The 14,887-nt window shown below is 35.7% G+C and overlaps 1 protein-coding gene across 6 annotated transcripts in view; it reads right to left on the reverse strand.

The window, feature by feature from the left end:
• The window catches only part of KANSL1L (KAT8 regulatory NSL complex subunit 1 like), a 140,013-nt gene that overhangs the window by 91,636 nt on the left and 33,490 nt on the right, over nt 1–14,887 (reverse strand). For all 6 annotated transcript variants that reach the window (XM_021923942.2, XM_021923944.2, XM_021923941.2 and 3 more), the window contains exon 3: nt 5,403–5,544. In XM_021923942.2, the coding sequence (XP_021779634.2) occupies nt 5,403–5,544 (142 nt within the window). The remainder of the gene's footprint in view (nt 1–5,402; nt 5,545–14,887) is intronic.

Raw genomic sequence — 14,887 nt, forward strand, 5'->3', positions numbered from 1 at the left:
GTGTAAATGGATTAAACTCCCCAAAACACAGAAATTAGATAGATAAAAACACAGAATCCAACTCTATACTGTATACAAGAGATTCAACTTAAGTCCAATGACACAAATAAGTTGAAAGTGGATTTTTAAAAATCATACACAATATCAGACAAAAGAGACTTTAAATTAAAAAAAGTTACAAGAGATAAGGACATTATATATTAATAAGACTCAGTATAACAAGATAAAACAATTATAAACATTTATGAAACCATGCCACAAAGAGTTAAGAAAACCAGTCTAAATTCCTATGTTTATAGGATAACAGATAAGAAAAGAAACAACTTGTTGAGATACTGAAACTCAAACTATAACCCAAAGAGTAAGAAGTCAATAACTAGCAAAAATTCTTGAGTTTGTAGGATAGCAGATAATTAAAGACATAACCCACTAAGACGCCAAAACTCTCTAATCTTGTGAGAACACGAATAAACTGGCAAAAATCAGTTAAAACCAAGAGTTTGTACAGAATGACCTTACTGACATCACAGCCTAAATTTCCACTGCATGTTTCATATTAACACCCCCTTGATGCAACCCATGAGTTAGCATGAAGCGATAACTGCACATGCCCAAGAACTTTCCAAAACTCTCCTTTCCTTCTACCAATCACCTGTTAATACCAATATCTACCCCTAAATCTATTCTAATAAAAATGTTGCCATAAAAATAGCATGAGAGAGGGGAGGCAGAACAAGATGGCTCAATAGAAGACTCCAGCAACTGTACCCCCACTACCTCCCAACATAGGAACACCAAATTGAACACTAGCCACATAAAAGAGCATCTTTGTAAGAACTAAAAGTCAGCTTGGTTACCAGCTTGGCCACAGTGGGGTAAAGCACCAAGCATTTCTGGACCTACCCTGGTCCAGAGGGGAACCCACTGTCCTGAAGGGAGAGACTCAGGACTGGCAGCATTCACCAAAAGCTGAATGAAGAAGTCTTGGGCCTTTAGTAAACACTGGCCATAGAGAGGCACTACTTGCTGTGGCCCTGGGGCAGTGGTGGCCATGGGGAGGGACTGCTCTCCTTGAGGAAAGAGGAAGGAAGGGTAGGGAGGACTTTGTCTTGTGACTTGGGTGTCAGTTCAGCTGCAGTAGAATACAGCACCAGGTGGAGGCCCAAGATGGCATCTCTAGACCCACCTGGGGCTGGGGAGAACTTGCCACCCTTAAGGGAAGGATACAAGCCTGAGTGGATTTGCCACCTGCTGATGGTAGAACCTTTGGGCCTTGAGGAGACACAGACGATAGCCAGGTAGTGGTCATTGTGGGCCTTAGGTGAGACCAGTGCTGTGCTGTCTTCGGATCTGACCCTGTGCAGTCCCAGTGGTCCTTGTGTCATGCCTCTCCTAGCTCCAAGCAGCTCAGTACAGAGGGTGAGACTATGTTTCCCTGGGGGAAAGTAAGGGAAGAGAACAAGAGTCTCTGACTGGTAATCCAGAGAATGCTTTTGGATCTTACCCGAGACTACTGAGGTAGTACCTCTATGAGTCTACAAAAGATGCAGCGTTACTAAAGTTGGGGATATGACTGCAGTGACCAATGACTTAGATCACAACACCCAAGCCTGTTTGAATATCTGGAAAGCATTCTCAAGAAGGACTGGTACAAATTAGTGTACACTGCAAAGACTAATAAATACCTAACTTTTCAATGTCCAGACACAGATGAACATCTACGAGTATAAAGAACACCCAGGAACACATGGCCTCATCAAATGGACTAAATAGGGCACCAAAGACCAATGCCAGAGAGACAGGGATATGTGATCTTTCAGACAGAGAACTGAAAATAGCTGTTTTGAGAAAGCTCAATGAAATCTAAGGTAACACGAGAAGGAATTCAGAATCCTATCAGATAAATTTAATAAAGAAACTGAAACAGTTGAAAAGAAACAAGCAGAAATTCTGGAGCTGAAAAATGCACTTGACATTCTGAAGACTGCACTAGATAGAGTCTCTTAACAACAGGATTAACCAAAAAGAAGAAAATTAGTGAGCTTGAAGACAGGATATGTGAAAATATACCATCAGAAGAGACAAAGGAAAAAAGAATAAAAAATAATAAAGCACACTTACCAGATCCAAAAAATACCCTCAAAAGGGCAAACCTAAGATACTGGCCTTAAAGAGGAGGAAGAGAAAGAGATCAGCATAGAAAATATATTTAAATGGATAATAACAAAGAACTTCCCAAATCTAGAGTAAGATATCAATATTCAAGTACAAGAAGGTTATAGGGCGCGAAGAAAATTTAATCCAAAGAAAACTACCTCAAGTAGTTTTAATAATCAAACTCCCAAAGGGAAGGAATAAAGAAAGGATTCAAAAAGTAGCAAGAAAAGAAACAATATACAATGGAGCTCCAAAATGTCTGGTAGCAGACTTTTCAGTGGGAAACCTTACAGGTCAGGAGTGAGTGGCATGACACAGAAGTCAGGTGCATTTCTATATACTAACAATGAACAATCTGCAAAGAAAGTCACAAAAACAATTATATTTACAAGAGAATCAAAAAGAATAAAACACTTCAGAATATAATAAATAACCAAGGAGTTGATAGACTTGTACAAACTACAAAACATTGCTGAAAGAAATTAAAGAAGATATAAATAAATGGAAACACAACCCACACTCATGGATTGAAAGACTTAATGTTGTTAAGATGTCAAAACTACTCAAAGCAATCTAGAGTTTCAGTGCATCCCTATCTAAATCTCCACAACTCTTTTTATAGACAGAAAAAACTTATCCTAAAGGTCATACAAAATCTCATGAGACCTCAAAGCCAACACAACATCAAAAACAACAACAACAACAACAACAACAACAACAACAAAACAAATCTAGAGTTGGGCTCGGTGGCTCACGCCTGTAATCCCAGCACTTTGGGATGCTGAGGCAGGCAGATCACTTTGAGGCCAGGAGTTCAAGACTAGCCTGGCCAACATGGCGAAATCCCGTCTCTACTAAAAACACAAAAATTAGCTGGGTATGGTGGTGCATGCCTGTAATCCCAGCTACTCAGGAGGCTGAGGCATGAAAATCACTTGAGCCTGGAAGGTGGAGGTTGCAGTGAGCTCATGTCACGCCATTGCACTCCAGCCTTGGCAACATACTGAGACTCTATCTCAAAAATATATATAAACAAATAACAAATCTGGAAGACTCACATGTCCTGATTTCAAAAATTACTACAAAACTACAGAAATCAAAACAATGTGATACTGGCCAGGCATGGTGGCTCATGCCTATAATCCTAGCACTTTAGGAGGCTGAGGTGAGAGGATGGCCTGAACCCAGGAGTTCAAGACCAGCCTCGTCTTGAATATAGGGAAACTCTGTCTCTATTTTAAAAAAAAAGGAGAAAAGAAATTAAAAACCAAAAACAAAAAAACCCATGTGGTACTGGCATAAAGACAGACCTATATCCCAATGGGATAGAATAGACAACCCGGAAATAAATCCTAACATATATGGTCAAATGTTTTTTGACAAAGGTTCCAATCCAAGGCCATTCAATGGAAAAACAGTCTTTTCAACCAGGTAAACCTGAATATCTGAATGAAAACGAATGAAACTGGACCCTTACCTAACACCATACACAAAAATTAACACAAAACGGATCAAAGGCCTCAATGTAAAACCTAAAACTATAAAACCCTAAGAAGAAATATAGGGTAAGTGCTTCATGACATTAGATTTAGCAATGATTTATTAGATATGACATCAAGGGCACAGGTAATAAAAGAAAAAGTAGACAAATGGGACTTCAGAAAAATTTCGAAAATTTGGGCAGGAAAAGATAATTTCCTATCAACAGAGTAAAAATGCAATGAACAAGGCCGAGCACAGGAGCTCACATTTGTTATACCAGCACTTTTTGAGAGGCCGAGGTTCGGGGATCATTTGAGTCTAGAGTTCAAGACCAGCCTGGGCAACAGAGGGAGATCCCATCTCTACAAAAAATCAAAAACTTAGCCAGTCATGGTGGCACGAGCCTCTAGTCTCAGCTACTTGGGAGTCTGAGGTGGAAGGATTGCTTGAGCCTGGGAGGTCAAGGCTGCAGTGAGCAGTGATCACACTACTGTACTCCATCCCGGGTGACAGAACAAGACTCTGCCTCAAAAAAAAAAAAAGCAACACACAGAATAGGAAAAATATTTATAAATCATATATCTGATAAGAAATTAATATCCACAATACATATAGAATTAAAACGCAACAAGAAAATAAACAAGCAAGCAACCCCATTCAAAAATGGGCAAAGGACTTGAATAAGTACTTCTCCAAAGAAGATATCCAAAAGCCAAGCCAGTAACACATGAAATGATGTTCAACATCACTAATCATTAGGCAAATGCAAATCAAAAGTAAAATGAGATACCATCTCACACTCATTAGGATGGTTACTATAAAATAAACAGAAAATAAATGTTAGCAAGAATCTGGAGAAATTTGAACCTTGTGTACTGCTGGTGGAAATGTTAACTGGTATAGCCACTGTGAGAAAGAGTATGGTAGATTCACAAAAAAATTAAAAATAGAGTTACCATATGATCCAGCAATTCCACTTGTGGGTGTTTACCCCAAAGAATTGAAAACAGCGTCTCAAAGAGATATTTTAATATCCATGTTCACAGCATGCTCACAATAGCTAAAAACTGGAAGCAACCCAAGTGTCCATCAACGGATGACTGAATAAGCAAAATGTGGTATATACATACAATAAATTATTAATCTTAAAAAGGAAAGAAATTCTAATATATGCTACAATATTTATGAAACTTGAGAACATTATGCTAGTGAAATAAGCTAGCCACAAAAAGACAAAAACTGTTATGATTCTGCTTATATGAGGTACTTAAAATAGTCAAAATCATAAGAGACAGACATAGTTGCCAGGGGTTGAGGAGAGAGGAAAGTGGGTAGTTATTATTTAATGGGTACAGAGCTTCAGTTCTAAAAGGTAAAAAGAGTTATGGAGATGGATAGTGGCACATGAATAACATTACGAATGTATTTAATAACAACTATACACTCAAAAATGGTTAAGATGGTAAGGTTTTTGTTATATGTATTTTATGATTTAGAAATCTGAAAACAAGTTTATCACTTACATTAACTGGAATCCAATAAGGAAGTTCTGAATTGCTCAAAAAGTATGATAAAATGATCTTAAATACAAAAAGCCATTACAAAGATAGCTTCAATTTATAATAACTAATATACCAAACATTTTGACATAAACTGGCTACATTCTTATAAAACCTTGTAACAATTATTTTTGTGATGAAATGAGAAGGAATGAAAACATTAACAATTTTCAACAAAAGTAGAAGAACACAGACAGACAATACCTTGGAGGCACGAATTTGCCTGTGAATGTCTGTTAGTTGTTGGATTTTGCATTCTAGGTCTGAAATCTGGGCTTGAAGCCAAGTCCACCGGCTGCCAACTCGTGCTCTGTCTACAAGCCACTTCCATTCAGTACTACAGTTACTGTGAACAAAACAAACGCTGTTACTCAAAGTACAAAAGCAATCAAGTTTCACAGACACTGCTTAATAATTCCTTACCTCCCATAATAAAAGCAAATTTCCTTTCTACAACATGTAATTACAGGAAGACAGAATGGCAGATTGACTTCTTATCAAAGAAAAAGATTTAATTTTCTTACCTTTCCACCCCACAAATACCCGTTTTCATTAAATATTACATACCCTGTAGTAGGATAATTCCTCTGCTACTCAATTCTTTATCAATGCAGAAGGTCTTAAACAGGGATAAATCAGCAAAGAAAAGGAAACGTGAATGACAATGCAAACACCATGTAAAAACTGTTACATAAAACTTACATGTAAGTAGATGTCAAGTACCAGACAATCCATTTGAATGGTGCTAAATCTAAGTCCATGTAATAAACTGCAGCACATTCAATTTTACTATAAGTAATTTTTATTTGCTAAAATAGGCATCATTATTAGCTAACTACTCAAATCATTTTTTAAAAACCATCAAAAATTATAAAAAATATAAATGCTCTGCTACATTTCAAATAAGCATACCAAATATATAGACCTTAAAATATTTGTTAAGATAAACAGTTCATTAAAAATCTGATTCCTAGGATTCACAACCTAGAGATCACAAAGAATTTATATAAAGCCTTTCTTTCATGCATATTTAAAAATAAGGGTTGATTCCTAGCTCCTCCTAGTACCTCTGTCATTTGGCAAGAGCACTACAGCTAGAGAAAAATTATTGGGGATTATGGGTAGCATATGTGTGTGATATTTAATTAGGAGATGCAGATTGCCACAAAAAAAAAAAAAAAAAAAAACTGACAGAAACTGAGGATATAACTGTAGGGCAACAATGACTTAATGACAACATATAAACTTTATAAAAAACTTATCTAAAAATTCATTTATTGTCAAAACCCACTGACTGTAGAACACCAAGAGTGAAGACTAATGTAAATAATGACCTCTGGGTGACAATGACGTGTTAATGTAGGTTCATCAATTGTAACAAATACACCACTCTGGTGTGGGATATTAACAGTGGGAAAGGTTGTGCGTTTGTAGTATGTGGGAACAGGGAATATGTGGGAACTCTTTGTATTTCCCACTCAGTTTTGCTGTGAACCTAAAACTGCTCTAAAAAATAGTTTATTAATTTTTTAAAATGCACTGGACCATAATGGAATATCTTTCAAATAATCTTTAATCGGAGAAAATATTTATTCTAAGAGATCATTTGCTGTCAGATAAACAGAACACAATTATTATGGTTTTGCTATATAGAATTCATTCACTATAACAGGATCTTACATTATATCAATATTTCTGAAAGGCTGCTGTTTTTAAGGATTCTAATTGCATACAATGTGATTAAAGACACCATATGATTGACGATTTCTCTTGGTATTATTATGTATTGTTTATAGTCATTACTGTGGTTTCATAAATTTGACACTTAAAAATCACATTTTCATAACTGTGGACAAAATAAAATGCCTATTCAAAATACACTATTCATAGATAACAGTTAGCAACACTAAATGCCAGTCATGAAATTAGAGAAGGCAAGTGCCCTAGCACGTAGTATTTTGCACAGGTGAGGATAAAATGTTTGGATTTTAAAACAAAGTGGAAACTGCTGGGAAGGTGGTAACAATCTTTTTTTTTTTTCCAAGAACTTTGGCTACTAGGTGGAGAAAGCACTGTAGTAGGAAATGAAAGAAAGTAAGGAAAACAACTAAGATGTTACCTATAATAATCTGGGTGTGGTACAGATCATTGTGATCTCCAAATATTTCACGTGCCACCCTACACTTCCCAGGCTTATGCATTTACGTTGGAGCCATTTGACTAGTTCTGACCAAATGGGCTATAAGCAAAAGTGACACTGTCATTTCCAGGTCACCTGAGGATCTTCAAAACCATGAGTGCAGATAATATAGCTACAAAATGGAGGAGGAGAATAGCCTAGATCACACTGGACTTTATGTAAGCCGCAGTACACCTCTGCTGTGTGAAACCACTGAGATTAGGACGCTAATTTGTAACACTAAATATAGCCTATTCTAAAACACTGAATATAAAAATGGCTTTGACTGGGAAGGGGAGGGGAGACAAAGATATGTAGATAAAAGGACAGATTCAAGGTTCATTTTAAAGTTGATAGGACTTGCAGAAGTATGGCCTAGAAGTAAGCATAGGGCAATCAAAGATGATCTTAAACATTAAGTATTGCTCCAGTAGGAAAATTCCCCTATAATATGCAATTTGGTTTGGCTATAATATTGATGATTAGTGAATAATGAAATATAACAGAAAAAAATGTCATAGAACTCATATTATTGTACTTCTGGTAAAGATATTCTGATACTCAAGTTAGGATTATAAAAATCATTGTTATGTTCATATACTACACTAAATTATACTCATATAGAAAAATAGCAATACCAGATTAAATTTAAGTAAACCAAATCACATCGGACGCTTTGTGATATATGAAATAAATTTTCTTTTTTTTTTTGAGACAGAGTTTTGGTCTGTCGCCCAGGCTGGAGTATAGTGGTGCGATCTCTCCTCACTGCAACCTCCACCTCCCAGGTTCAAGTGATTCTTGTGCCTCAGCCTCCTGAGTAGCTGAGATTACAGGCATGTACCACCACACCCAGCTAATTGTTTGTATTTTTAGTAGGCACAGGGTTTCACTACATTGGCTAAGCTGGGCTTCAACTCCTGTCCTCAAGTGATCTACCCGCCTCGGCCCCCAAAGTGCTTGGATTACAGGCATGAGCCAGCAAGCCCGGCCTGAAATAAATTTTCTGTAGAGGGTAACTTATCCTACATTTTAATAGGAGGAATAAAACATGTTTGCTATGCTTATAAGTGGTAAACAAAAATGTTTCCTTCCTAGAAAACATGTTTTTCTAAAAAAAGTAAGATTGTTAATAATTAAGATGTTACAGATAAATATATGGCTAACTTGCTCAAACAAGATCAACATGTTATACCCCAAAGTCAAACATTTTATGTAAACAACTTATATAATCAATGTTAATGGTTTACATAACTTACAGTGTAACCAATTAGCATATAACTAATGCACCAGCATATTCAGAGTGTCCCAACTCCCCAGTTAGCATATAAAAGCCTGGTCTGCCATTGACTCCCTGAATCTTTCTAGAGTATGCAAAACTGATCACAAACCACCACATGCTGACCATAATGTGGGGTCCCCGTCTCTAGTAAAGATCAAAGACATTGGTGAGTGGAGACCAACTGGTCAGTGAGAGATCACTCATTCCCCAGAAAGGTAGCATTATGACTTCAATTCCCATCCTTGCTTGCTTTCAGCCACCACTTAAGCTTGCTAAAAGAAATAAGTACAAGCTATTTAAACTTAAGTGGTTTTGAATGTAATTTCTCTTGGTACTAATTACTTGTCGGCATCACAAACTTACATCTTTGTTTTGACCTCCTGGTATGAACTCATTTGGTCATGATGAATTTTTACAGTTTGCTAGACCCTATTTGCTACTTCATTTAGGATTTCTCTTTGTATCTATAGTCAAAGAAGATATGGATCTGCTGTTTTCTTGTCATATTTGGTTTTGGAATCAAGCTAATGCTACCCTCATAAAATGAGAAGTATTCCTTCCTCCTTGATTTTCTGAAGGAGTTTATGTAGGACTGGAATGATTTATTCCTTGAGTTTCAATAAAATTAACCAGTGAAGCCATCTGGGTCACAAGTTTTCTATGTGGGAAAGTTTATAATTATTAATTTTTCTTTTTAACGTACGGTTTTTCAGGTTTTCTATTTCTCATTGTGTCAGTTTGGTCGATTAGCCTATGTAGCTTAAATTGTTGAATTTATTGGCATGTAGTTGTTCATTATACAGTGATCCCTTAGTATCCATGGAGGATTGGTTCCACGATCCCCTGAGGATACCAAAATCTGTGGAAATGGTCAAGTCCCTTATATAAAATGACGTGCATGTGCATATAAGCTACATATACTCTATTGTATACTTTGATTTCTAGATTGCTTATATCTAATACAATGTAAATATTGCTTATAATACCTAATACAAACAATTGTTATACTCTTTTTAATTCTTATTTTTTATTATTGCATTATTTTATATTTTTCTTGACTATTTCCATTCATAGTTACTTGATACACAGATAAAGAGCCTGGGAATACAGAGAATGGTTTGTATTCCCCAATTATTCTACAATGCCGGAACACCTATAGTGATATTTTTCCTTCTTCCTGCTGTTAGTATTTTCCTAAATAATTTGCTAGCAGTTTGTAATTCTCTCCATTGTTTTTATGTTTTATAATCTGTGAATATCCAAACTTTATCATCTTTTCCTTCTATTTGCTTTGGGTTTAATTTAGTATTATTTTTATTGCTTCTTAAGTAGGAGACTTAGACCACAGACTACACTATTCTCCTTTCCTAATATAAACATGTACAGCCATACAGCACTACTTCAGTAATTTAGTACCTGCATCCCTCAAATTCTGATATGTCATGTTTCTAGTATTATTCAGTTCAAAACATTTTAAGTTTCTTGTGACTTCTTCATTCACGAGTTATGTGGAAATGTGTGATTTAAAATCTACATATTTCAGACCCACATATTTACCGTTTCTTAACATTTCTTTTTTCCTTTATGTAAATCTCAGTTTTTACCCAGTATGCTTTTCCTTCAGCCTGAAGATCTTTTAAAATTTCTTTAGTGCACGTATACTGACAACTTCTATTTTTACTTATCTGGAAATGTCATTTTGTGTCTGTTTTTTAAAATATTTCACTGGGCAGAGAATTTTAGACTGATTTTTTTCCCCACCTTTCAGCACTTTAAATATATCATTCCATTTTTCTGGCTTACATACCTTCTAGTGAGAAGTCAGCAGTGATTTTTATTAACCACTTCTTCTGAATGTCTATTCTCTTGTTAGCTGAAGTAGTTTTCATTTCAGATATTTTTAGCTTTTGAAAGTTCAATGGTTCTTTATATGTTCGATTTATTTCATTATGTTCACATTTTACTCTTAAGTCCTTGAGCATATTTACAACAGATATTTTAAGCTCTTTGTCTACTAATTTCATGATCACTATCATTTCCAGGTCAGTTTCCATTAATGATTTTTCTCTGCTTCTTTGCATGCCTAATAGTCGAATACACACATATGCACATACACACATCTAGTAGGTTTTATATAAATATACATATTAAGGGTACTATGAATATTATGTTGTTGAATGTGTGGATTTTGTGGTCTTCCTTAAAGAGTGATCAATTCTGTTCTGACAGGTTATTATATTACTTGCTGTTCAACTTCTTAAACTTCAGCTTACTTTAAAGCTTTGTTAGAGCATGTGTAGGGTAGCCATTACACTAAGGCAGTTATCAAATTGAGGGAGAGGTGGATAGTCTGAGGAATATAACTAGTAAATTAATAAGTGTGTAGGTTTAACAACTATGTCCAAATGAGATCTTTGGCTGTGATATTTTCACATATAACTGACAGGAAGAAAAGAGAATGGAAACCTACATTTCGGAGGGAACTCGATTAGCAAAATACCACCACAGGCCTAACAGAGACTGTCCCTGGGAACCAAATCCGCACCAATAGAAAGTAGGGTGAAAATGCAGTGGTGTCTCCAATAAGAGTACACTAACACCCATGTTAGACACAGTCGCAAAGAATCATGGACAAAGAGTAATTCCCAAAGAGCAAGGTCAGGGACAATGAAAGACAAAAGACAAGGGAATTTATCTCAGAAAGCAAAATTAAGCAAGACCTTACTCCACTGCCAGAGCAAGAAGTGTATTATTGTAAGGAATAGGAACTATCATATATGACCCATTCTTTTTTTTTCCCAGTGGGAATTTTCCTTGTTCCTATACCATCATACAAGCAAGAGGTCAAGAAAATTAGGAAACTTGTCTATTAGTTCATTGGTTACCACATCAAGATGAACCACATACAAACCTGATACAGAGGACTTTACCCAATGAATGTGACTTTGGGTTATCATCCTTGAGAAGATGGTATGTTTTATGAACGAGAAAGAGGTACATGGACATTTGGGTAGCCAAAGAGGCAAACTGAATAGACTTCTTGTTTTCCCCTAACGTCCATCCTCCTATACTTTTTGGATAATAGAGTTCCTTGGGTTTCAGCTGAGCCCCAGCAGCTCAGCTTAGAGACCTTATTTTTCCCAGCCTTACTTGCAGTTAGGTCTGACTATACAACAAAGTCCTTGAAAATAGAACGTGAGCCAAAATTATGTGCACAACTTCTAGGTCTGGCCATTATCAATGATTGGGTTTACCATTAAAAATGACTGAATATGGAAATGAAATGAAGTACCAGTGACTCTCAACAATGCAGGCAAGGGCAGCATCCTAAGGAACAGCAAAGCCAAAAGGTCTCTGCTAAATCCTGTAAAGTGTATCTAATTCTTGACAGTTAAATGAGAGAAAAATAAATTATGTATATTTATGTTGAGTTCTCCTTGTTATAACGGCTTAACATATACCTTAAATAACATATTCCTCCCTCAAAAATATTTCATACTATTAGGATCATTTGGGTTAACAAGCTCTCATTTAAAATGTTCATTGTCTTTAAGATGAGCCTTATTGACATATGTTAATAACTTACATACTCTATCAAGTTGTACACACACAATATAGACACACATATGCACACATTCATGAAGTAAACAACAAACAAAAACAAAAAAATAACTATACAGTTGTGACCTCTAGGAATTCTGGCATGAAAATAAACCACATTAAAAGGTACAGTTGAGGATGTCCAAGGACTATCTGAGATTGGAACTTAAAAAGGGTTCCAAAAAAGAAGAATAAATGGAGTAAACACATCTTGAGATCTTACGCAATTCTGCCTAGAACTCTGGCAGAACCTAGTGTCAACTGCCTAAACTGAAATTTTCAGTATTAATTAAAAATAATTCATGCAAGGGATGGGCAAATTTAGTCTTGTTCTCTTATTAGCTATCCTCCCACCCCCCAAAGAAAAAAAGAAAAAAAAGGAGAGATTGGGAAATATTTATGCACTCTATCGCTACCACACCTCTTCTCTTGTATGGAAAGAATTTGAAAGTTATAGCCTGTAAAATAGTCTTAAATATGTTTGTAAAATCTTTGTGTAACAACAAACATTGACAAATAAGGACATATTTTTTAAAAGGAAATACTGTAAATAAATGTTAAACTAATCAAAACATTTATTTGCTAAAGAAACAATTTCACTGTTCAATGAGCATTATGTGTATGTATGTGCATGTGTCACTTTTGTTCAGGAAGCCAGGCAACCATGTAGTGTTTTCAAACTAAACTGTACATGGGCCTGGATGAAGGGGCAAGTAAAATCCAACAAGAGTTTTGTACTCCAAACCCTGCCATTGCAAATCTACATCTGCTCAGTGGAAGGAAAATATTTTCCTAATGCACACAAATGAGCTAGCGATGGGCCTGCCAAACACTATAATGGGTCTTGAAAAGAAACAGGATAAAAATCAAAACTACCTTTATTAATCAAAAAGACGACTACCACCAAGCCAGAATCAAGTACAGGCATTCCTACTCTAACACAATATACGCCCTTCTGTATAACCTCATATTCTGCAAAATAAAAACAGCTAGACTTATTGTGAAGATCGTTAGTGGCAGACCACACAATACCTAAGGAACTTTTAAATCTGAGCCCTAACAAAACAATAATGATTATTATAAAAATTGAAAGTTTCCACTGGCATTTGTACCTAAAATAAAGCAGCCCACATTTAAAGCTTCATATTCCGGGTCTCATGCTTCTTTTTTTGATGTGCATCCTTGAAGACATTAGTTCTAATAGAAACCAGTTTAACAAAAATTAAAAATATCTTCTAGAGACAGCATTTTTCATTAATCAATTTCTTTTTAACACAAGCAAAATATCTTTAAAGCTTAGTAAACACAGAAAAATGTATAGCCAATAAACCAGCAACTTATTGAGCTACAGGAAGATATTTCTACAGGATTTTTAGCATTTTGTTTAGACCTTCAGATACTGCTAAGAATTCCTCTTTAGTTGAGAAAAGCTTGATCTTCATCATTTCAAAACACTAACATGTTTGAAGTAATCTGGAAACAACCCACATTGTGGATATACACACAAAGTGTGTAAAAATCTACATTACATTGACATCATTCCCCTAAATGCCAAATATACACACAAATTTACATTTTAAAATGCTGTAACAGAACGAATTACATTTTTAAAATATCACTAGACATTAAATGAAAAATATTTCTGACAATCTTAATATTATGCAATATGCTATTTTAAATGATCCTGATGCTTACATGCATAAATTTGGAATACTGCATTTCCTCAGTGCTAAAGATGACATAAATTTTAAATACCATCAATTTCATAACATAATTCCCTGAAGTGGGAAAATAATATAATATTAATTGTATACATCTGGCCAGGCACAGTGGCTCACGCCTGTAATACCAGCACTTCGGTAGGCTGAGGCAAGCAGATCATTTGAGCTAAGGAGTTTGAGACTAGACTAAGCAGCACAGCAAAAACCTGCCTCTACAAAAAATAGAAAAATTAGCCAGGCATGGTGGTGCATACCTGTAGTCCCAGATACTAGGGAGGCTGAGTTGAGAAAATCCCTTGAGTCCAGGAGGTTGAGGCTGCAGTGAGTCATGATTGTGCCACTGCACTCCACCCTGGGCAACACAGCAAGACTCTGACTCAAAAAAAGAAATTGTACGTAACTGTATAAGGTATATCTCACTATTAGAAACATTAAAATGTGATAAAAAGGTGCATTTTGGAATCCAAGAAGCATGTTACGTCGAAAGTACACATTTTCATGAGTTGTGATTTTTTTTTTTACAACTATGAAAATTTATTTTTAAAAACAGTGCTAATCACAGTAACAGAAAACCAAATACTGCATGTTCTCACTTATAAGTGGGGGCTAAATATTAAACATAGACATAAAGATGGCAACAACAGACACTGGGGACTAACGGAGGGGAGAGGAAGTGGGGTGGGTAAGGGTTGAAAAGCTAACTTGTGTATTATGCTCACTACCTGGACGATGGGATCAATCAGACCCCAAACTTCAGTATCATGGAATATATACATGTAACAAGCCTGCATACGTATGCCATAAATCTAAAATAAAAGATAGAAGTATTTTAAAAAGTTAATATGAATTCTATAAAAAAACTTTTACAAACAAACAATATTTGTAGTATTTAGATTTGTCTATGGAA

Source organism: Papio anubis, chromosome 10, assembly GCF_008728515.1.
Source record: "Papio anubis isolate 15944 chromosome 10, Panubis1.0, whole genome shotgun sequence".
NCBI lineage: Eukaryota > Metazoa > Chordata > Mammalia > Primates > Cercopithecidae > Papio > Papio anubis.